This window comes from Rhinoderma darwinii, chromosome 10 (assembly GCF_050947455.1).
Source record: "Rhinoderma darwinii isolate aRhiDar2 chromosome 10, aRhiDar2.hap1, whole genome shotgun sequence".
Lineage (NCBI taxonomy): Eukaryota > Metazoa > Chordata > Amphibia > Anura > Rhinodermatidae > Rhinoderma > Rhinoderma darwinii.
The window spans coordinates 19,693,372-19,719,489 of record NC_134696.1 but is presented as its reverse complement, the minus strand read 5'-3'; the positions used below and the strand labels follow the sequence as shown (position 1 = coordinate 19,719,489).

Below are 26,118 nucleotides of genomic sequence, written 5' to 3'. Positions count from 1 at the left end.
AGAGGAGCCATTGCCCATAGCAACCTATCAGGATGCAGCTTACATTTTAAAAAGGGCCTTCGAAAAATGAGAGCTGGAATCTGATTTGTGTGGGCAGTTGCACCAGTTTTAATGAATCTACCGCAAATCATGGGGTTAAAAATAAAAAAAAGTTGCTCTAGTCTTACAAGTTAAAGGTGTTCTTCGCTTTTAACAATTCCTACTTGTTAGAAGATTCTCTTGACAATAAGCATATCACAAAGTGTCCTCCTGCAGGGATCCCCAGCGATCAACTGTAATCTGTGAGTAAACCTGGCAGTAAGTGTTCAATTTCCCTGCAGCGCCACCACAGGGGAAATTAGGCATTACACAGTGTCCATACATACCAATGCGTTGTCAGTTTTTCCATCCGCTGTTGTATTTACTCCATTGGATGGAAAAACCTCAGTCATTGGACATCATCTGTGGTAAGTAATGACATCATTTTTTACCTTCCACTGTTAAAAAAAAAATGATGGAAAGAAAATTGAGGTAAATATGTAATTTTGATCAGTCGCATCCTATTGACTTCAATGTTAACAAATACAGGATTGTAAGACGGAACAAAAATTGTAAGCATTTTTTGGCGCCGGTTAGGTAAGAAGATGGCACAACGGAGTACTACTGCTGCATTTTTGATCATTGAAATCAGTAGAATCTATTTTGACTTCCATTTCCAAATGACTTTCAGAGAAAGCAGATTGGGGAAAGACCAATGGTTGCAAACAGACGCTTACACAGGAGGATCAGCTACCTGACTGCCCGTTGGCGTCACCCAGCGGATGGGTTGGGCTTTACCCTGTGTGATCCCTTACATTCCCATGGGATATGCGGCACTATAGCTGTCTGGCAGCCTCGTATCTCCATATCAAATCAATGAGAAAGCGCGCTGTTAGTACATACATGGTTTTTTTTTAACTCGAGCACAATTAAAAAGTGCATAGCTTTAAAAACAAAAAAGGGCCCGGTCCATTCTTTGGTGCGGAAAATGCGCCAAATATTTCCGTAGTCAATGGAGGTCCTAATTACGCACCAAAAAACAACGCACGCACAAAACACGTCAAAAATGCCTGTATTTTGAAAAAGTGCATTACAAAAACGCTAGCGTATTTGAAAGGTTTACACATTGTATTTTTTTTGCGCCTTGTGAACATGCCCTGACTCAACTAATTCGTTGTTGTCCTGGGAGATAAGCACCACCAGACGTGTCAGGAATCCGCTTCTCTCCTCTACGTGGCAGTAAACATGTATGATCGGCCGATCTGTGCACGTTTGTTTATTGGGAGATTGCTGTTGTCCAGGGTGTAAACACAATCCTGCTCTTATAAACCTGAGAATCCGGTAGTGAAGTATGCACACGCACAATAAACTGCCATGTGCATGCGCATACATACGGAGGTGCTACTGATACACATGGGCATCATATATTCACCTGCCAAGGATCTCCAGCATTTCACCAGAATAGCCTATTATAAGGTGAAGAGCGCCTATGACCGATATCGATTGTCTCTCGTTCTCCTCGTCATGTCCGGATTTCTGCCCAGGCTATGCTGTAAAAGGGCATAGTGATAAAGAGCAGTGAGGAGTGTGGCACTGTATACAGTTTTGGACAACCAGGCGGTCAGTCCCTCAAATAGTGCCCTTGTAATTTCTGACCTGGACCCGTGTATAGTATAGATGAGTTGTGGGATGAGGACCTGGAAAACATGAAGCACCTACATAACCAACGCGACTCTCAAGACGGCCACACCAAGCTGAAGATGCTGCAGGATGTGACCAACAGGCACCACCAGGGGAAGAGTACAACAGGCATTGGTAGGTCCAGTTTAACCTTTCGTTCATGAGTTTTGGTCCACTCGTCTTATTCCCTGGGTGCTGTATTATGACACCCAGTTAGGTTGTCCCTTCCCCCACATGGGAGTGAAAAGGAGAACAACGGTCCCCTTAGACCCCCAGGCTAAAGCTGATTATGCCAGAGATTATATTGGGCAACTGCCGGATGAAAGATAAATTCAGCTGGCAGTTATAATCCTCATCCACCCCTCCTTAGCATGTACACTGGTTTGGTCGAACATGGATGTTAAAGGGGTTCTCCGGGATTATGTTTTTTATTTATTTAGGGCTTTTCAATGACTTGTTTTAGGGGACACCTGTACATTGCAGAGAGCGTGTCCCTGTATGTGACACGGCCGCAGTGGGACACCCTTTGGGTATGTGCACACACACTAATTACGTCCGTAATTGACGGACGTATTTCGGCCGCAAGTTCCGGACCGAACACAGTGCAGGGAGCCGGGCTCCTAGCATCATAGTTATGTACGACGCTAGGAGTCCCTGCCTCTCTGCAGGACAACTGTCCCGTACTGTAATCATGTTTTCAGTACGGGACAGTAGTTCCACAGAGAGGCAGGGACTCCTAGTGTCGTACATAAGTATGATGCTAGGAGCCCGGCTCCCTGCACTGTGTTCGGTCCACTACTTGCGGCCGAAATACGTCCGTCAATTACGGACGTAATTAGTGTGTGTGCACATACCCTTTCTGTGCATAGTACGGGTCTCCTGTAAATTGCACGGACAGTGAGAAAAAGGAAGGAGGTATAAACGGACCTGAGTGTCGCTAAAATATTCACATGCAGCAGTTGTCAGACAGACGGGCGCTGAAACATGGAAGCTTTTTTTACACAAGTCATTGATTAGACAACATATTCTTCATGAATCAGAGTGCTAGATAAAAACAAATCAAGAGGAACCCCTTCAACGTCTAAGGGTATGTTCACACGGCAGCGTCCGTAACGGCTGAAATTACGGGGATGTTTTCAGGAGAAAACATCCCCGTAATTTCAGCCGTAACGGCATGTGCAGTCGCTTGAACGGCACGTCCATTACGGACGTAATTGGCGCTGCTTTTCATTGGAGTCAATGAATAACGGCTCCAATTACGGCCAAAGAAGTGACAGGTCACTTCTTTGACGCGGGCATCTATTTACGCGCCGTCATTTGACAGCGGCGCGTAAATTACGCCTCGTGTGAACAGACAAACGTCTGCCCATTGATTTCAATGGGCAGATGTTTGTCAACGCTTTCAAGCCGCATTTTTCGGGGCAAAAACGCCAGAATTACGTCCGTAATTAGTGTGTGAACATACCCTAAGAAGGAAGAGCCGCTACAAGTCTACTACACGCTGCGCTTTTGCAAAGATCAATCTTGCGGTCTGGGATCAATTCCTTGCGATGGCAGCAATTATTGCCCGATGACAACAATCGTCTCCGTCATTTACACTCAGCGATCACAACAGTTAAAGAATTAAATAAACCAAATCATATGCAAAATCAGGGACAGGTTATAAGGTCAGTCATGGGGGAAATATCTCCCTAACCCCTAACAAAGCAAATACCTGAGGGTCCAACTAAAAGAGGCGCAGTCTGACATATGGATTGTCCGACAATGTCATACACCTCAGCAGCCAGATAGTCAATAGGAGAATATAATAAATCTCCTCCAATGCAGTTTTGTGTAACTGCCGCCGCTCCCCACCGGTGCCGTATACTAACCGGATCCCGGAGTCTTCTGGCTCCTGGCCAGCGGTGCTCCTCTCCTCAGATCTCTATTGCTGGTGACCCCCCATGTCGCTGACGCTCGCCTCCTAGCCTGGCTTCGGTGACTGCTAGTGTGTGTTGTCTCTCCATGCCTTAAAGGGCCAGCACGCGCCAAATTGTCCACCCAGCTTTGCCTAGGTATAAAGGGACCCCCTTTCCTGGACAAATTGCCTGAGCAAATAGGTTCCTTCCCAGCTTGCTAGTGATTCACTATGTTATACTTTGTTGGATATCTCTATAATTGACCTCTGCTTGTACTATTGACTAACCTTGCCTACCGTGACCTCTCGCTTGTTACCTGTGAGGGACCTTTGCCCTGTCGGCTGCACTCACCTTTTGCTCTACCAACCGTGAGTGCCCGTCTGCCACCTGCCCTGACTTTGCATGCCCTCTGCTATTTCTGCACCACACCTGTTTACCTCGGCTGTAGAGGAGGGAGACTACTCCGGGGATAGCAACCTGGGGTTTCCCAACAGCAAAGTCCAGAACCCTGTTTAGGGGTTAAAGGGTGAATACCTGGGTTCCCCTTAGACTCCCCGGTTTAGCCTCACATCAAATTCCTTGGTGACACACTGGGTTCCCACCATCCTCTGCAGGTCTCATGACAGTCTCACTATCCACGGGCCCCGTGACATTTTTGTTTGCCTCAAAAAGAGCACACAGTTGTTTCCGTAACCCACCTAGATTTGCATGGCACTGCAGCACGCTTGCTCGAGTGTCACTCCATTTTCTTACGCCAACGATTAGTGATAGTGAACTAGTAATACAGCATAATAGTAACAAGTCTTAGGACATTCATTCAGGTAAAAAAATCAGATAAAAAAAACCTCTGTGGGCACTTCCATCACTTTTGATGGCAAAAACGGCACTGCATGCGGCGCTCTTCTTGCTGTCAAAATGACAAAAACCTTGACGGAACGCCATTATAAGTCAATGGGGACTGTCAAGCGCCGTTTGGATTTGTTGTACGATGATCCGGCACAGCGTCGTGGCTTTTGTTATAAATGGAAACCACGATGCAGATGTGAAAAATTCAATGAATGATCTTTTTATGGATTTACATAGGGCGATCATCGTTCCGCACACTGAGCCGTAAGACTTTTTTTTAATTTTTTTATATGTCTTGCATTTCAGCATGGCCCTGGATTATTTTCCTCTCCCAGGAGGAAACCCCTCACCCACCTCCCCCTCCACTCTGTTAATGTGACCTAGCGCCACATGGCAACAGAGTCATGCCCAGCAAACCAGGCAGCCCAGAGCTTTGAACTATTATCTGATTTATTACTTGATCACACCCACATTGCTCATGTGACCTGTGCTATATATATATATATATATATATATATATATATATCTCCATTCAAACAATCTAATAAAGCAAACACAGTTTTCAATAAAGTTATATTTAATTTTTCTTTTTTTTAAATCTATATTTAATGCAACCACCGCCGACTCCTACTCTCTGCAACCCCTGACAAAACCGGACCGTCTCTTGCGCTTATAACGCACTTTGAAAAAGCCATAGCAACTTTTGTCCGTTGTCAATAAAGCTAATTGAAAAATAAATAAAAAAAGTCATACCCCCGGCCAGCGGAGAGGAGATAAAAAAAAACTACAAGTCCCGGCGTCCTTCACGCTCTGGGTGATTTCCTCCTGAGATTGACCAATCCTACCGAGGAGGAGAGATTAACAAAAGCAAATTGTCAGTGACATCAGAAGAGACGAGGAGGGTGAGAGTGAGAAGCGAGCAAAGAAAAGGAGATATCCATTGAAAGCTGGAGGAGTTGGCTGAGGCTGTTGCACAGTGGCAGCTTATTTTTTGGGGGGGTGTCAGTTTGGGCTTTGAAGTGGGGGTGCTGGTTCTGTGGTTGCTGATTATGGTGCTCGTTCGGTCTGAGGACATGATCTGACTCACCCCTGTGGTCTGTTTGTGGAGCTTGGACGTGCCTGGGCTGGACACCTGACCCTCCCTAGGATTGCACCCCAACTTTTGCAGGACCCCAACCAAGGAGATCACCCCCTTAAAGACCTTACAGATCAAAGGGATACCCCCCCCCCCCCTCCTATCTTGACCAACACGTTCTTTGGATCCCCTACCTTCTGTGGATCACTCACCCCCCCTGGACTGCCTTTCTGTCCCCCCTCTGCCCCCCGCTCATGGATACTGCATCAACCTCAACTTTTGATTCAGAAGTAAGTTCATTTTATTCCTCCTTTTGCATATGTAACCATCAGTGTAGCCCCCTCTCTCCAGGGCACCCCCTGTGTGCGCTCCGCAGGGCTCACCCACCACCCCCACACTAGCTGTGTATGTATCAGGACTTGTACACCCGAATGCTGTGCTGTCTATAGATCTGTCCTATTACTCCCTGCCTGACCCATCTCTCATTACAACTTACGCCATCTTGTCCTTGCAACAAAAAAAAAGTATTTGTGTGGCCCCTGTGAAGAGCCCCTCATGCTGCTGCCTGTGCCCCTGACTTGTCTCTGGTAGCCCCCCTTTCCCTATAGGACATTTGTAGGTATTTTTATTGTCTGTGGGATGGCTTGTGCTCTCCAGGTATCTGAGCCTGGCAGTGTGATCACCAGAAATCACCATCTTGAATGCACTCCACAGTCAGGACTATGAGGCGTGACCAGGCTCACATTTTGGGGTGCAGGGGGCATCTGTATGGTCAATACCCCCCTGATTTAGTAGATTGAACAGAATAAAGTGAAGGCTTGAGATATTGTGGACATGGTGGAAGATTTGGGGTGGGGGTGAAAAAGCTCTATCTAAACAGGCGATCACCCCAGTTCTGTGATCATGACTCCACTGTAATGGGGGGTCCCCCTGTGTCTCCCCTCAAATAGCTTGCTTTTAGTTTTACTTTAATCCTTTCCAACCCAGACAGTAAAGTCCTGCACTGAACAGATCTTCCACAGCAGCTGCCAGCCATGTAATCCTCGATTGGAGGATCGACTGATCCCTAATAAAGCCCCATAGGGACAATATGTGGAATATGTGGGTGCTGTAGAGGTGGATGGTTAGTAGGGGAACCCCATCTCCCACCCCTCATCTGTTTCCCACCTTTTGAAGTTAAGATCTGGATGTCACTGTAAAGTGTTAATGGGGGTGTTTGACTTTAAAATGTGATATTTACAAGTGCGAACCCCTTTATTGAAGTGCAAATAGCCCCCTGGAGACGTCCCCATGAACCCCTGGTTATGGAGAAATGCAGGCGGATGGGCGATCGGGGTAGCAGGATAATCTAGACTACACCCACTCCCACTAGTATTCCTTATAGATCTGCTTTGTTTGTGGGTTAGTATTAAGGGGGTTGGGGGGTTCTTGTCTTTGGGGTGCTGACATTCGATAGGGGTGCTTGCATTTGGTCACAAAGCAGGGGGGATGGTGCATGTGCAAGAAGTGGGGTGTCCTTCCTCATCTTCCCCCTCTCCTCTCTTGGCTTTATATTAATGGATATGGCTTAATATACAATGTATTACATGTATGTGTGATATAAAAGCCCCACAACGTGTTAGTGGTCAGTGGGGGAGGGGGCAGCTTCTGCTGTGACAATTTTTATTTTTTTTTTTAACTCTTAATCTGTCTTGCCAGTCTTTGTAGAGCCCCCCACTCCTTTTATAGGATAAGGGTCAGCCCTATAAAGCCACTTCTCCCCCAATTCTAGCCTCATTTTAGCAACAATCAAACATTAAAATGGTTATTGTGTGTCTGGAGGGCAGCCAGGAGGAGGAGTTGCTTGTTACATTGTATCACTGAGGCTCCTAGTCTACAGGGCAGGGGGGGGGGGGGTTATAAAGAAGCCCCCTCCAGAATTTGGATGCTTACAGGCACTTCGGGGTTTCAGTGTTATGCCAGGGACTGATCTACACAGCACTCTTGTCACTTGCGATTTGTTACATAGTTTCCAGGGTTGTTACAATGTATCTAAATGTTATTGTTACATTGTATCTCCTAGTTCTTAAGGGGAAGAGACCGTTTGTCCCCTTGTTTTTTAACTGGTGTCTGTTTTTGCCGAGTCAGTGGCTCTCTTGGTTCTCTCCTTGCCTTGTCTCAGCATATGCACCAAGACCAGAGGAGATTTAAGGGTTAACTGTCAGTCACGGCCATGCTCCTCCCTTGGGCTCTCCTTCGGGCTCCTCCTATACAGTGTCAGTAGGACTAGGGATGTCCCTTAAGGCTGCAGTTCCGCTTCTCGCCATGTATGCGCCCCCCCTAGCACCTGAGCCTTCAACATGTCCTCTCTGATCTTAACCCTTTTGATGCCAGACAGTTTAGTTTGGCAGTGCAAAGGTTAACTGTGACTGACTTTCTGTTGCTCGATCTCATCTGTTATGTATTCATACACTTTGATCGCAGTTTAGCAATCCTTAGTCATCATCTAGACTTCCTTTTAAATATTTTTTTTTTTGGGGGGGGGGGTGTTAGGATTTTTTAATTTTGCAGGGTTTTCTGTATGATCATGTCATTGTGCCATTTATTATGTTATGCATTAGGCTGCTGTATCCGAGGTCCGCATGTTTGTCGTATTTTAAAGTGACCCCCAGACCTCGTCTGATGCGACCGATAACTAGTATCCGTAACGATGATGGTCGCCCCTTATGGTACTGATGCCGTTGAATCCAAATAATGGAAATCCATCAGTCCCGTTCCAAGAATTCCCTCAGTTGTGGGTCATCGGCGTATAATGGTATTTGCCAGTCTGATGAGTTTTAGGTTTAAATGTCATTTTCACTGATTCCTATATCTAAGACTGACCGGAGTGACTGCATTAGTCAGTACTCCCATCATTGTATGTATACAGTCCCGTTCAGGCTACGTGGATGGGGCTTGTATACCAGACATATATGGTCCAGATGGTGTGGATCTTGAAGGAATCCCGGTCTGGCAAGGTCTCCGCCAGTGTCTGGAGCACATAAGGCTGGCACAGTACCACGTTACTAACTACCGTGTGTGTGTGTGTGTATATATGTATATGTATATAGTGTATTAGAAGGGTCCGCCCCTTACTGTGCTATATAATTGTATACTATCTATTATTCCCCCCCCCCCCTACCACTATGCTGACAAGTGTATGACCCTATAGGTGATCACTTCTTTACGATGTATATATCGTGCTGTCTATATAACCTCCCTGGCATAGGGCACTATCTGTATTTAATCCATGAGGTCCTTAGGAGTGAAGCCGGCTCTTTTTGTATAGTTCTCACAATGGTCCCATTCTTATAGACCCCCACCAAGTCTATGCACTCCCAGTTACGGTCTAAAGCTCAATAAATACAGGGGGGGGGGGGGGATAAGGAACGAGATGGAACGCTATAGGATTTAATTGCACATTATGGTCTTTAGATAAAGGACCAGTTGAGTTTACGTTGGAGGGTGGGGGGGGAGCCCTATTATTTCTAGATCTACTGCAGGCCACAATGCTATGGGTTGTTTTGGCCCACAGAGAAATAAACTCAAAGCTAACATCCAATCTCTATCTACTGTGCAGCTGAAAGTGATCTATTGTTCCCTGTTATCAGCCATTTTAGACTGGGGAGAGGCTGACTGCTGACCCTGCCCCCATGATCTCTTCTATATCTCCAGTGCCGAGAACCTCCTGGAACGTTTACCTTCCTACGTGTGACATCAGCCACTCGTCGTATAACGTTGCACTGGGTTTAATGCTTCTTCTATATGTGACTTATGAAGGATGTCGGATATCGGTCGCCTATATGGGATTATTTGCTTCCTCTCTTCACCCTTCTAGTCCATTGTATTGTATGCAATATCTACATTTGTGTAAAGCCGGCCATATGCATGAGCTGTGATTTGACAACTATCTTCCCGGCTCCCTTATAGATAGGCTTATTTAGTTCAAGAACATGTATGTTATTGTTAATGGGATAAGTGGCTGCCAGGTACCTCTGGCGCTGCTTATCTTCTGAGAAACAATAGGATCAGACAGGGCGAAATACAACCTGTCCAATCCCTGCCCCCTCCCAACAATGTCTCTGTTGGGTTGACCCTAGCCATTGCCATGAGATATTATTGGGATCTGCGGAGAAAAGTCTCATGTCTGTCGCCAGCTTGATAATGGAGATAAGATATCATCCTATTGCCCCCACCCTTGTCTATAGGTGTGTTTTGCTGCCCTCTATAGGCCACTCGCACCATTATCTGCGCATCTTTCTCAGCTGGAGACCCGCACAACTTGTTAGTGTGAACTGGGCAGGTAAAAACAAAAGCAATAAAAAACCCCATTACTATGCAAAAAGATCTCCTGGCCCCCTGTACGCTGGAGGTTTTATTCCAGTGTGTCGACCCACTTTACATAATGCCACAGCTGTACAGTGTGTGTATATGTATATATATATATATACACATGGGCGCCTTTTTCCTTTAATGTCAAGTTGTAAAAAATTGCATCTTGACTGTCTGTTTCTGGGAAAGCTGGGTGGAGACCATTAAAACGGCTTCAGATGCATTTACCAAGCTTTTCCAGGCACCTGAATGGATAAGCTGCTGATCTTTGCTGCGAGTGGGAATGCATCTCTGCATAACTGGAAACATCTGTGATTGAGGGAAAACCTGGGTGATCATCTATGAAAAAGTTTTAAAAGCTGCCACAATGCCTATCACCCAGCTTTCCAAGAATCCGATATAAGTAAGCAGGAATTTGACAGAAGAGGGAAAACTCATTATAAACAGGTGTGGGTTCCAGAACAAAGGGTTAAGTGTTGGCCTGCTTGCAGATTCAGCATTTCCCTTCTGCTGCAGTTCTGCACTTGTACACCAGGGGGACAATAAGGGTGTTGACTCTTGCATGCTTGGTCTGTCAGGACTGGATAACATGATACTTTATGTATGAATAGAATTTATTAATTGTCTGTACCTATATTGCCTGCAATCTCTTTACCTTGATTACAATGGATGCTGCCACTCAGTGGCTCCCCCATAAGGTTTCTTCTGGTATTGCACATGTTTCAGAAGTGCACAAGCTTGTTGGGTCCAAGGGCCACATTGTCTGACTGTACCGCTTGAAGGGGCCACAAGAAAAATGACAGGAAAAACATCCCGTTGTGTTGAAACCTTGTCCTTTTCACCTGCAAACAAGTGGGAGATTCAATGCGGCTGTGAAGTTGTGGGAAACTTTTCCTCTTCATTGGCCCTTCGTGTAAATCCTTTGCGTTTTTAAGTTTTGTTTTTTTTTGTATAGAATTTAAGTTCATGTTTTCTTCTCTGTTCAGACAAAAAGCTAAAAGATTGTTACCAGAGAGCAGTGCATTATGGGAGCTCAGAGAGCAGTTACACACTTAGACCTGTGCTAGTTGGTCACATGTCTGACAGCGGGGTGGAGCTAAACTGTTGACTGTTTCCAAAGGCAACCTGCAGAGTTTTGATCTGAAATAGTTAAATTAATATAAGAACAGTAAAGTATTTACAGAAATACTGAACCACTGATTACCAGTATGATATAACATGAATTGTGAGTTTCACCTGCTGCAAGCCACATGTTGGGCAGGTGTGGGTTAAATATATGGCCGAGTTATAGGCACGAAACTGAAGTGTTACGCCAGGTAAAAGAAAAAAAATATATATAAAACATTGCTGTTGGTTTATTATATTTTAGGATGGAACACCAAACTACAGGCGGAGGAGGACCGTGGAGGATTTCAATCAATTCTGTACGTTCGTGCTGGCATATGCAGGATACATACCGTACCCAGAAGAGGTAAGACGTCACATACTGGTATATAGGGATTGACATTACTTAAAGGGGACATCCGGTCGGGAAAAGACCTTCAGGGATATATGTGAGGAGATCCCATTGATGAAGTTCTGATCCACCACTGATTACCAGAATGACACATAAAGGGATTGTCCAGTTTTACACCCCATTAGAGATTTCTGAGTTAGAGGGGGGGGTCCCCTTTTCAGGATCCTCCTCTTTTGGCCAGAGTAGAGAGTGGTTACAAAGAGCGCCTCTCTGGAGGACCTGTCCTGTATTACACAGACAACTCATTGATATGAATGGACACTGTGTAATACTTAATTTCCCCTGTGATGGCGCTGCAGGGATATTGAACACTTTGTCTAGGGCTTCACGGCAGGATAAGTTCACCCACGAGTCGCTATAAAATTGCGGTAACTTTTGAGTTTGTCGGAATTTTTGCAAATGTCACGCCACTTTTCTCCTCATAGGGAAACAATGAGGTTGCTTTAATGCCACGTTTGTACCGAGTCTCGTGGCAACCCAGTGTCGTTGTGGAGCACTGACCTTAATGCGAGTCCTCCGTCTGTTACAACTAATGGAAACAATTTCCAGCAGCCTGAAACGGTAGTTTTTGTAGTCGGCCCCGGGGCAGAGCTTCTCTAGGCCTCCTGAGCGCAGAGGTTGCGGGAGAGCAGTGGAGCCGTCTCAAATTGCATCATAAATTAACAAGCGCCCGGCTATGAGGGGAGAGAAAAAAAAACCTGCGGTTAAACACACTATTGGTTTTTCTGGCAAACTTTGCATTGGCGCAACTGAATGTGGGAATTATCCCACCAGGGAATGTGCTTAGATTTGCAGGCAGCGGCCGGGAAGTGAATTTGTTTTAGGAAAAGAGACCTTGCCTGATTTATACAGAGGACAGGAGGGGTAAAACCTCATATTTTCAGCTTTAAATATTTCTATTCTGATAAAAACAAAAAAACAAAGGCACGTTCTAGCGATAAATGTAATCTTCTTAGTCAGTGGGCTGTGGTGGCGGCCATTTTGTGGTCTTGGCAATGTATGGTATCACAAAGCACTAGTGACGACATGAAGTGGTGATTCACTAATTGAGAGGTGACGTTACGAGTCACTGATTGTTTCCTGAAAAGCTGGAAAACTTGGCTTTGGATCAGCCTTCAAAATGGCTCCCATCACGTAGACAGTACTGTAGGTACAAATTAGGATTAATTGTTGGCCGGACATGAATTCAACTTCATATTGTTTTGCTTGCTTTTCCGAACAGTAACTTAAAGAGCCGTGTCCAGAAAATTTCCTCAACCATACAGATCAGTGTTGTAGTCAAAAGGGGGCAGTATTATAGTAGTTATATTCTTGTATATAGGGGGCAGTATTATAGTAGTTATATTCTTGTATATAGGGGCAGTATTATAGTAGTTATATTCCTGTATATAGGAGCAGTATTATAGTAGTTATATTCTTGTATATAGGGGGCAGTATTATAGTAGTTATATTCTTGTATATAGGGGCAGTATTATAGTAGTTATATTCTTGTATATAGGGGCAGTATTATAGTAGTTATATTCTTGTATATAGGGGCAGTATTATAGTAGTTATATTCTTGTATATAGGGGCAGTATTATAGTAGTTATATTCTAGTATATAGGAGGCAGTATTATAGTAGTTATATTCCTGTATATAGGAGCAGTATTATAGTAGTTATATTTTTGTATATAGGGGCAGTATTATAGTAGTTATATTCTTGTATATAGGGGCAGTATTATAGTAGTTATATTCTTGTATATAGGGGCAGTATTATAGTAGTTATATTCTTGTATATAGGGGGCAGTATTATAGTAGTTATATTCTTGTATATAGGGGGAAGTATTATAGTAGTTATATTCTTGTATATAGGGGACAGTGTTATAGTAGTTATATTCCTGTATATAGGAGCAGTATTATAGTAGTTATATTCTTGTATATAGGGGGAAGTATTATAGTTATATTCTTGTATATAGGGGGCAGTATTATAGTAGTTATATTCTTGTATATAGGGGGCAGTATTATAGTAGTTATATTCTTGTATATAGGGGGAAGTATTATAGTAGTTATATTCTTGTATATAGGGGACAGTGTTATAGTAGTTATATTCCTGTATATAGGAGCAGTATTATAGTAGTTATATTCTTGTATACAGGGCAGTATTATAGTAGTTATATTCTTGTATATAGGGGCAGTATTATAGTAGTTATATTCTTGTACATAGGAGCAGTATTATAGTAGTTATATTCTTGTATATAGGGGCAGTAATATAGCAGTTCTATTCTTGTATATAGGGGCAGTATTATAGTAGTTATATTCTTGTATATAGGGGGCAGTATTATAGTAGTTATATTCTTGTATATAGGGGGCAGTATTATAGTAGTTATATTCTTGTATATAGGGGCAGTATTATAGTAGTTATATTCTTGTATATAGGGGCAGTATTATAGTAGTTATATTCTTGTATATAGGGGCAGTATTATAGTAGTTATATTCTTGTATATAGGGGCAGTATTATAGTAGTTATATTCTTGTATATAGGGGGTAGTATTATAGTAGTTATATTCTTGTATATAGGGGCAGTAGTATAGTAGTTATATTCTTGTATATAGGGGCAGTATTATAGTAGTTATATTGTATATAGGAGCAGTATTATAGTAGTTATATTCTTGTATATAGGAGCAGTATTATAGTAGTTATATTCTTGTATATAGGGGCACTATTATAGTAGTTATATTCTTGTATATAGGAGCAGTATTATAGTAGTTATATTCTTGTATATAGGGGGCAGTATTATAGTAGTTATATTCTTGTATATAGAAGGGGCAGTATTATAGTAGTTATATTCTTGTATATAGAAGGGGCAGTATTATAGTAGTTCTATTCTTGTATATAGGGGGCAGTATTATAGTAGTTATACTCTTGTATATAGGAGGCAGTATTATAGTAGTTATATTCTTGTATATAGGGGGCAGTATTATAGTAGTTATATTCTTGTATATAGGGCAGTATTATAGTAGCTATATTCTTGTATATAGGGGCAGTATTATAGTAGTTATATTCTTGTATATAGGGGGCAGTATTATAGTAGTTATATTCTTGTATATAGGGCAGTATTATAGTAGTTATATTCTTGTATATAGGGGCAGTATTATAGTAGTTATATTCTTGTATATTGGGGCAGTATTATAGTAGTTATATTCTTGTATATAGGGGGCAGTATTATAGTAGTTATATTGTATATAGGGCAGTATTATAGTAGTTATATTCTTGTATATAGGGGCAGTATTATAGTAGTTATATTCTTGTATATAGGAGCAGTATTATAGTAGTTATATTCTTGTATATAGGAGCAGTATTATAGTAGTTATATTCTTGTATATAGGGGCACTATTATAGTAGTTATATTCTTGTATATAGGAGCAGTATTATAGTAGTTATATTCTTGTATATAGGGGGCAGTATTATAGTAGTTATATTCTTGTATATAGAAGGGGCAGTATTATAGTAGTTATATTCTTGTATATAGAAGGGGCAGTATTATAGTAGTTCTATTCTTGTATTTAAGGGGCAGTATTATAGTAGTTATATTCTTGTATATAGGGGCAGTATTATAGTAGTTATATTCTTGTACTTAGGGAGCAGTATTATAGTAGTTATATTCTTGTATATAGGAGCAGTATTATAGTAGTTATATTCTTGTATATAGGGGGCAGTATTATAGTAGTTATATTCTTGTATATAGAGGGGGCAGTATTATAGTAGTTATATTCTTGTATATAGAAGGGGCAGTATTATAGTAGTTCTATTCTTGTATATAGGGGGCAGTATTATAGTAGTTATATTCTTGTATATAGGAGGCAGTATTATAGTAGTTATATTCTTGTATATAGGGGGCAGTATTATAGTAGTTATATTCTTGTATATAGGGCAGTATTATAGTAGCTATATTCTTGTATATAGGGGCAGTATTATAGTAGTTATATTCTTGTATATAGGGGGCAGTATTATAGTAGTTATATTCTTGTATATAGGGCAGTATTATAGTAGTTATATTCTTGTATATAGGGGCAGTATTATAGTAGTTATATTCTTGTACATAGGGAGCAGTATTATAGTAGTTATATTCTTGTATAACGGGGCAGTATTATAGTAGTTATATTCTTGTATATAGGGGGCAGTATTATAGTAGTTATATTGTATATAGGGCAGTATTATAGTAGTTATATTCTTGTATATAGGGGCAGTATTATAGTAGTTATATTCTTGTATATAGGAGCAGTATTATAGTAGTTATATTCTTGTATATAGGGGCACTATTATAGTAGTTATATTCTTGTATATAGGAGCAGTATTATAGTAGTTATATTCTTGTATATAGAAGGTGCAGTATTATAGTAGTTATATTCTTGTATATAGAAGGGGCAGTATTATAGTAGTTCTATTCTTGTATTTAAGGGGCAGTATTATAGTAGTTATATTCTTGTATATAGGGGCAGTATTATAGTAGTTATATTCTTGTACTTAGGGAGCAGTATTATAGTAGTTATATTCTTGTATATAGGAGCAGTATTATAGTAGTTATATTCTTGTATATAGGGGGCAGTATTATAGTAGTTATATTCTTGTATATAGAAGGGGCAGTATTATAGTAGTTATATTCTTGTATATAGAAGGGGCAGTATTATAGTAGTTCTATTCTTGTATATAGGGGGCAGTATTATAGTAGTTATATTCTTGTACTTAGGGAGCAGTATTATAGTAGTTATATTCTTGTATATAGGAGCAGTATTATAGTAGTTATATTCTTGTATATAGGGAGCAGTATTATAGTAGTTATATTCTTGTATATAGGGAGCAGTATTATAGTAGTTATATTCTTGTATATAGGGAGCAGTATTATAGTAGTTATATTCTTGTATATAGGGAGCATTATTATAGTAGTTATATTCTTGTAAATAGGGGGCAGTATTATAGTAGTTATATTCTTGTAAATAGGGGGCAGTATTATAGTAGTTATATTCTTGTACGTAGGGAGACCGTTTTATAGTGTTAAAATTAATGGTGATTTTTTTTTTTCTTTAAGTGAAATGCAGTTAATGAAGGGGATCGTGTATTTTTATATGCATTACATATAAGTTAGTTATAATCTTTTGTTTTTCTCTTCTTTCTCTTCTTTCTCTCTCTTCTTCTCAGGAGTCCCCTCTTAGAGCCGGCTCCAGTCCTCCAAACAGCACAGGAAGTACCGTAGACAGTGACAGCTGGGATTCTAGATTCCAGGACGTCTCCACTACCGGGACATTGCCGATCAAAAAGCGGAGAATCTTTGGGGAACTGAAACATGACTGCTCGCTCCCCTCCATGCTGAAGCGCTCCAAGCTCAGCAGCTTTCTCTTGGACCGCAAAAAACTGGACAAAATAAAGAAAAAGAAAAAGTTGAGGAAAAAGGAGCAACAAGTCGAGAAGGAGAAAGAATACATGAAAACCTTTATAAAAATAGAGCCAGAGGACTTCCCGCCTGAAGAGAGCATGCCCACTCCAGTCCTGGACCATGCACTGGATCTTAAAATGTCTCCAAAGCGTGAGACTCCAGACCCAGTATTGGAGATCTGTAATGACAGTATGGACAGTGCCTCCGTCACCATGACCTCTGATGACCTAGAGGAAATAAAGACTGAGTACTCGGAGGTGAACCTTGGCAAACGAACGGTCATACGGCAGGGAAAGCAGGTGGTGTTCCGGGATGAGGACAGTACAGGGAATGATGAGGACATCATGGTGGATTCAGGTAAAAGTCAAAGCATGTCACATGAAGTTGCTCATGAGTGGGATAGAACTTATGAGCTCATTAACAAAATGTAGCGTGCCATATCGTACAGTTGACGTAGTTGCCCCCATTCGCTCAGTGTTGCCCTAATTTAAAGGGGCATGTCCCTGTGACCGATCTACATCAGGGTATGTTCATAGGTTTTGAAAAATCTAGCAATTTTTATTATGATTACTTTTAAACCAATGCAATAGAGGCAATATTTTCATATGTATACCTTTTATTGTATTTTGGTTGAGTGCACAAAATGGCGGCTGCTGCTGCTTACAGATGCAGCTTTCAGACCATTCTCGGTTCTGTTTTTTTAAGCAGATGTTTTAATTGAGTTCAGGAAATGTGACTCGTATTGAAAGCCTAAACTCAGTCAGATGTTAGTCAGGATTGCATAGCTTTTATGGGCATGGTAGCCATTTTGTTCAACAATTTTGGTTAATATCAAAATGGAGCCTATCAAATTAGAAATGCTTCTTGTCAAATATTCCTAGTCATATAGTAAGCTGCCTCCTAATTTGTCCCAAAATGGCTGCCCACATTGGACTTCCGTATGAAAACCAGTGCAGGCAAAGTAGGGAAAGAGTTGCTCATGGCAACCAGTGAGACTGCAGCTTTCATTTTTGCAAGTTGATCTGATTGGTTGCTATGGGCAACTACTCCCCTCATCTGCTTTAGCGTTTTCTACACAAGGCCCCATATTTTGTAGTTATGTAATTGCTATTTAGTTCTTTAAACTGTTTACATTTGCGCCATGTTTTCCGTTTGTAACAGAAGCTATAGCGCCGTACCAGATCAATCGTATGATATGAACCGCACCTGACGGACCCCATTGAGGTACAATGGGGTTCGAGGTTTCCATAGTTTTTTTTTACCGCCAAAATGTAAATATATTTCCCACATAAAATTCCTTTAATCTGGCACACCTAGGACTGACCGATACTGGATTATCAGACAATCCTAAAAAAAAAAAAAAAAGTATCAAAAAAATCTAAATCTCTCCTAATTGGTTTCCTTTGCTCTGGTCTTGTGAGGTTTCAGTTTATTAATTGGTAGCTCTATGATGGAAATATCCGCTGGATTATCTAATAAGGGAATGATTTTGACATTAGTAGATTTTCTTTTCCTGTTTGCTACCACATGGCTTGCTAACAAACAAAATGGCTGCCTGCACTGTGGCTTAGTACGATCACAATCTTCTGTAAGTCGCTGAGCAGCCACCACCAGCAATTCCTGCCAAACCAGACTCTCCAGGATTAACCCTTGTGTACACACTATAAAATGGCTGCCTTTACCGCTTACAGGCTGTAGTTACTCAGCTACTTCTCATCAAGCTTGGGCTTCATCGCAGGCAGCCATTTTGTCTACTGTAACGGACGGTTTACAGGCTAACAAAATTAATGCTGGACTATCAGTATTTCACGATCATCAAATTCTGGTCTAAAGGAATCCTTTTGCCAGTAGTAGCAAGTTTCTATGCCCATGCGTCCCCCGGGCCAGTCAGCCCAGGGGACCCATTTTGTAATGGTAAAATAATTCTGTTAGTCCAGTATTTTGATAATCCAGAAGGGATGTTCAGGGTCTGCGAGTTTGTAGCGGAGCACGCCACTATTCAGGGACTACCGCCGTCAGGTCCTGATGAAGCCTTTGTCGCTTGGCCCTTTACCCTCCTCCTTTAACCGTGAACCACGCCACATCTGAATGAACTCCCCAGGAATCTTTCTAATCCCTCGTTTTGCTCCTCGCCAGCAACGTCTTGTGTTACTTTAATTAAAATGGAGACTATTTTGGATAAGAATCGGCACATTGTTACAGCAACGCTCCTCCCGATCAGCCAACAATTATTCCGTTAATTTTTTTTCTTAAAATGAAATAATCGTTGACGCCTCAATAGTTCGTAACGCATTGTGGGATTTAATTACGTTGACCGATTGGGATTCATGTTCGGTTCATGCTTCGTGTCATGGTGGGTGGCATGATTCTTAAAGGAGACAATACCCTATTCTTTTTGGTTTTACTCACTGGCTATAAACTCTTGTTTTTAGCTGGGTTTTGATAGTCATGGCGGTAACTTTTAGCCCTCTTGGTGCTCCTGAATGTTTCCTTCCCTTATGATTGTCTTTTTGACACACCCATTAATTAAAGGGGTTGTACAGGATTATACACAGTGCCACTCTGATGACATATGAAATGTTTGGATGGCCACGCCTTCCCATGGCCAAATCGGCTGTTTGTCGGGAGTCGGAATCACGGAAGCAATTTGAAAGAAATATCAACGTTTGTTTTTGCATATTACGTTATAATATACATATTTGATATGATTACTGTAATCTATTGCAGATGACGACTCTTGGCATCTTGTCACCTGCTTCTGCATGAAGCCATTCGCTGGGCGACCGATGATCGAGTGTAACGAATGCAATACCTGGATTCACCTGTCCTGTGCCAAAATCCGCAAGTCGAATGTTCCGGAAATCTACGTTTGCCAAAAGTGCAGAGACACCAAATTTGATATCCGACGATCAAACCGCTCGCGCATGGGCTGTAGGAAGCTGTTCTTGGACTGAAAAACAAAAAAGTTGAATGGCCGGTGTGCACAAGGACGCTGAGCGGCAACAGAAGCACGCAGGGCTCCACCACTGTGCAGATAAAAACTTTTTCGTTTCAATAAACAAAGTTTGTTTTCCGTGGGCACACACATTTACAGACTAAACATTTTTTTTTTTTTCGCTGCCCAATCAGGATCTTTTATTAAAGTTGGCCATATTTGCCTGTTGGAAATCGGGCCAAAGAAAACACTATTTTTTTTTTTTTATATTTTTTTTACGACCAGAGATCACGTGAAAACCTGGCAGCATTGGGGTTAAATGTCCACATAGCAACTTTAGCCCCATAAATCTTTCACCAGACCAAATAATAATAAAAATGTTAAACATGAAAGTTAATTTTTGTAGTTCCAAGAACTATTTCTAGTTTGGTATGGAAGACTAGGTAAAAGCTTTTATTTTTTTTAAATTATTATTTGACATTTTTTGTTTTTGCCCCACCCCCCTTCACTAATTTTTTTTTTTTTTCTCCTCTTACGCACACTACAGATGGTTAATAAGTACAGAAATTTTAAAAGGTTTCAATAAATGTTTTTTCCTCATGGGTGGTCCGTTACATTTATTAAGATTACCCACATTTCAAGGTTTATAAACATATTTTTTGGGGGGGTAATTATGAATAAATAGCTGGGTTCACGTTAAGTTTTCAAATGCGTGTGTGTTATTTATTTAAATATAATAAAAAAACAAAAAACCTTTGTCCTTTTAGGAAGCTTTATCCTTATACCCTATCTGGAATCTGTTCTAAGGAGAAAAAAAAATTACAAAAAGAATAAGACTCGCGCATGTAAAAAACGCATTTACATAGGGAGCTGCTAAAGTGTTGGTGTATCCACCTCCGTCCACTATATATGTCATAGAGCAAGGTCTTAGGAGCCTCACACACGAGCGTGTTCAGTCCGTGATATACGGTCCGTATGGCGGCCGCATTTCCCAGACCGAACGCACTGCAGGGAGCCGGGCTCCTAGTATCATAGTTATCTATGACGCTAGGAGTCCCTGCCCCGCTGCGGGACAACTGTCCCGTACTGAAAACATGATATATCACAGACTGAACACGCTTGTGTGAATCCCGCCTTAAGACCAGGGGATGGGGCGTTTGCTCAAAGACAGAAAAAAATTGTAAACAATCTTCATCCAATCACATTTTCAGCAGCGTCAGGCAATTTTTCTGCTAGAACACCACTGTCCATTATTTTTATCCTATCCTGTTGTGCTGCCATTACTGGATGATGTAGATCGTCACCAGCACTGTTCAATCACTGAAAAAAACTGCTTAATTGTCAGCGCTAAATATGGAGGGGGGAGGACATGGGTGTCCGGAGACCTATAAAGACTGGTGTTGCCCATAGCAACCACTCAGATAAGCTCATTTTTCACAGGCAGTTTTCCTTTTGGTTGCGAAGGGAAACTCCTTAACAACAAACCTGTCAGCTCAAGAAAATAAATGGTACCAACAAAACAATTTTGAGGGAGGATTTAACGATTACAATATTCCTCCATTGCATTAGAAGGCAGCCATTTTGTTTGTGTGATCTATATAACCCGTTTATATCATCTGTGATCAAACTAAAACAAAATGGCTGCCCTCTACTGCAATAGAGGAATATTGTAATCCGTAGAGGCGACCCATGCCTGCTCAATTGGTGTGGAACTACAGGTCTGAGCACAATGAGGAGACTATTTTATAGTCCCATATCTCCAATTACCTGACCCCACACTAATAAATGAGAACTCATGGGTTGTATCATGGGATCTAAATCAGACTATTATCTTTACTAGGAAGCGGCTTGCAGCCATTTTGACTCACTGGGTGCTACTCACATTTGTGACCAATGTTGTACAATCGGATTCCAGCTAGTAGTGCTGTTCGCAAGGAGAATCTGACATTGGTCGTTGCGGTTGGCAAGGGTTTTTTTGTTTTTTTCTTCACCATATTCTCTGAACAATATTACAGGACGCACAGCGAAGGCTAGCGTCAATTTTACTTTTTTTTTTTCCCCTCGTCATTTTAATAATATCCTATGGGGAATGAAGAGAATAAATGCAAATGTTATTGTTTTTGTATCCCACCCCGTGAATGTTGGCGCACGGTCCCTATTGGCAAACAGTATAAAAGGAAAAATTTACTGTAGTAAAAGCCCCTCAGCTGCTGCAGAACGTCTTGGGAACCCTAAATTCCTCTTCCATGCCTAGGTCAATTATACAGTGTTTTACTCACCGTTTAAACCCTTTGCTGCCATGGTACAGGCCACATAATTATTTTTTCTTACACCGACCCATTTCTTTGGCACTATTATTGTACACATTTCTCGATACTTTGAGGTAAATATCTCATGTGAAGAATTGCAAAACATGTCTATCACATGCGACCAAACCAACAGGTTGTGGAATATAATTGTCCGTCGTTCTACGCACATATCTATGTATATTGTCTGCATAATGTATAGAGACGGCAGTGTGTCTTAATGTTTTATTTTTTGTAAGGATGCACAGAGCGCTTATATATCATTAATCACGTGTTCGTAGAAGCAATGTCCCGAAATATAGAAATTTTGAATTTTTTTAAAATTATTTTGTAAGGATGGTACAAAACCACCATACTTTATCCTTCCTTAATTTGTACTGTCTAAAGTTGGCGTTTTAGAGGGGTCGACGAAGTCTTCCTTTTTTTTTTTTCTTTCATGTTTACTTATTTAATATTGTTTTTAGTTAATGGAGCCAACCAATTAAAACTGAGCGTACATGGACATATTTTTCCAAGTCAGAAAAGAGATTGTCTGTTTAAAAACAAAACAAAAAAATTGGGGAAAAATTGCTCCAGATGTTTTTAGTCTTTTTGTTCTTTTCTCGAAGTGCGCTGGTCATGACTTGCTCGCTTCTTTGTCTTTTCAGGCGTTTTGATCTTGCATTGTTTAAAGTTACACTCAATAATGTTCCCAACAATTACATTGGAAGTGTGTGTGTGTGTGTGTGTGTGTGTGTGTATGTGTATATATATATATATATACACACACACACACACACACACACACACACACACACACACACACACACACACACACACACATATTTGTTTAAGTTTTCACTTTTTTTTTTTCGGTAAGACTGAGCGAGACATTGAACATGCTTTATAGAGCACAGACTGGGAAACATTACGTGATATACAAGACTTGTGTATTTGCAAAGACCATGTTTCTGTGAAACTCTGTACATTTGTAAATAAAGATATCAATATTTTAACTTCATCTGGACCGCTGGTCTTCATTTTCTGTATAGATTAAGAATTACTGCCATCTTTTATTAAAAAAAAAAATAATTTTTAGTAAATAAAAAAAAAAAGTTACAATTTACCTACAAGAAATATAAAGATCGCCGATATGGTTGTGCACATCAAAAAAATCTATCTCCAGCGTTTTAAAAACAAATATGAAATTAAAAACACAAAGCCGGGATGTGTTCATATGAAATAACCCCAAATTAACGGACCATCACCTGCCATTATTAACAAAATGGTAGCCGGCGTCAGACTTTTAATTTTTTTTATTTTGTGTGGACTGTATTTGACTGACGTAAATTCTTTACAGATAAATCCCCCAAAAAACGTCAGGTTCTGTTTACAACTCCTTTTTCTTTTACTGCTGTCTGAGGTAAATGTTAGGAGTAGTCACTGAGCTTCAGGTTCCACCTCGGATAGGTGCTGTGTATTGGGATGGGGTAGTGTATCACCCATCCAAAATATTGGGCAACATTTCGGTAGCGTTGGAATACTTTTAAAGGGGCACTCCAGGCACAACGGATAGTGTTTTATATGTAGTTCAGGGTCTGAGGGGGCAGGGCATGATACAGAAATTCTCTCCTTAACCACTTCCGACCGCTCACTGTAAATTCACGCCAGCGCTTGCTGGGCTCTGTGCAGCGCCGACGTGAATTCACGTTGGGTGTTAACAGCGATCGGGCGTCTCAGAGTGCCGCTGACACCCGGATCGCCCTGTTGACACCTGCCTCTGGTCCCGGAGACATGAAAGGGACCTGATTGGTTCAGGTCCCGATCATGTCATGGTAACAAATCATGGCTGTGGCAGGAAAAGTTTGTATCAACAGAGGGGAGATCATGTCAGATCTGTGAATATCACAGTATAAGGCCTTATTCACACGAGCGTGTGCGTTTTTTTGCGCATTGCGGTTGCGTGTGTCATCAGTATGTGCTGCGTGATTTTCACGCATATGGCATCGTTATAAAACTCTTATGTTTTCATTCATTTATTTTACAACCAGCGCGAATCACGCGCGGCACACGGAAGTGCTTCCGTGTGCCGTGCACAATTTTCATGCACACATTGACTTCAATGGGTGCGTGATACACGAAAAATGGCCAAGTATAGGACATGCAGTGAGTTTTACGCAGCCGACATACGCTGCGTGAAAATCACGGATTGTCTGAACGGCCCCATTGCCTAACATGGGTCCGTGCGACGCGCGTGATTGTCACACGCGTATCACGGACGTAATACACGTTTGTGTGAATAAGGCCTAAGGCTCCGTTCCGTTGGAGCTTTCCGTCGGAACGGAGCCCTGACAGACCCCATAGGTTTCAGTTTCTATCACCATTTGGTTTCAACGGTAAAGGATCAGATGCCAATATTTCCGTTTGTCTCCGTTGTGCAAGGGTTCCGTCGTTTCGACAGAATCAATAGCGTAGTCTACTACTGTATTGATTCCATCAAAACCATGGAACCCTTGCACAACGGAGACAAACGGAAACCATTGGCACCGGATCAGTCACCGTTGAAATTGATGGAAACGGAAACCTATGTTTTCCGTTTGTGACGTTCAGGGCGCCGTTCCGATAGAAAGCTCCGACGGCATGGAGCCCTAGCGCAGATGTGAACGAAGCCTAAGACCTAAGTAAAAAAACACGATATAACCAACTCCTCCAATACCATTAATCTGCCTGGTCAGGTAGGATATAGGATATAGGGTTAGGCTAGGTGATTTAGGTTTTAGTATTAGGGTATAGTTAGTAATAATTTAGGGTGAAGTTTAGGGTAGTAGAAGTTATATTAGAAATCAATTTGATAGGAAGTGCTGTGACTGTCAATTAATTTGTTGTGGCAATCAATTTGCTCCAATTAACTAAATTAATTTGATACCATTTACGTTTTATATACGTTTACGTATAAAAAAATCAACGTAATAAAATGGCACATCAACTTTATTCTGCAGAGGAGGCTTATGCCCTTATGTTCTGACAGCGAAGAAAGTGTCTTGTCAGATGGCGATGACCATTTTGAGGGTTTTGCTTTTCGAGGAAGTGACACCTCAGAATCTAGCAGTCATTTTGGTCCATCCTCAAAAATGACAAGGACCAGCGCGGGAGAGGTAGAGAGGGCTGGTGAAGAAACATCTCCAAATCCGGGCACGATGCCCAGTACAAGCGACCTGTCTAGCTTTAGTGAAGAGGCGCGTGCCAACCTACAAGGGAGCTTGCCACTAGATGTAGTATTTATTAGATGGCACCATACAGCCCCCTGTAGATAACATCATACAGCCCTCCCCATGTAAATAACGTCATACAGCCCTCCCCCTGTAGATAACGCATACAGCCCTCCCCCAGTAGATAACGCATACAGCCCTCCCCCTGTAGATAACGTCATACAGTCCTCCCCCTGTAGATAGCGTCATACAGCCCTCCCCCTGTAGATAACGTCATACAGCCCTCCCCCTGTAGATAACGCTATACACCCCCCTGTAGATAATGCATACAGCCCTCCCCCTGTAGATAACGACATACAGACCTCCCCCTGTAGATAGCGCCATACACCCCCCTGTAGCTAATGCCATACACCCCCTGTAGATAACGCCATACAGACCCCCTGTAGATAACGCCATATAGACCCCCCCCTGTAGATCACGCCGTACACCCCCTGTAGATAACGCCATACACCCCCTGTAGATAACGTCCCCCTGTAGATAACGTCATACGGCCCTCCCCCTGTAGATAACGCCATATAGACCCCCCCTGTAGATAATGCCATACACCCCCTGTAGATAACGCCATATAGACCCCCCTGTAGATAATGCCATACTCCCCCTGTAGATAACACCAGACAGTCCCCCCTGTAGATAACGCCAGACAGCCCTAAACTCCCCCCTGTATGTAACACCATGCAGCCCCCAACAAAAAACGGTGTATAATTTGTCCTACAAAAGACATGCAAAATGAAAGGAGCGCTGGTCACGCATGCGCACAAGTGCGACCGATGCACAAGTCATTTTTATGGAGCTGCCGACACAGACCCCGGAAGTCCGACGTTTGTCATGGAGAACGT

At 41.8% G+C, this 26,118-nt stretch overlaps 1 protein-coding gene across 1 annotated transcript; it reads left to right on the top strand.

Moving 5' to 3' along the window:
* Window positions 1–5,299: 5,299 nt before the first annotated feature.
* PHF13 (PHD finger protein 13) lies at window positions 5,300–22,773 on the top strand. Its single transcript, XM_075839439.1, has 4 exons — window positions 5,300–5,807; window positions 11,237–11,338; window positions 16,559–17,150; window positions 19,521–22,773. Exons 1-4 carry the CDS (start codon window positions 5,772–5,774, stop codon window positions 19,745–19,747), a joined length of 957 nt encoding a protein of 318 aa, XP_075695554.1. The 5' UTR covers window positions 5,300–5,771; the 3' UTR covers window positions 19,748–22,773.
* Window positions 22,774–26,118: the final 3,345 nt, after the last annotated feature.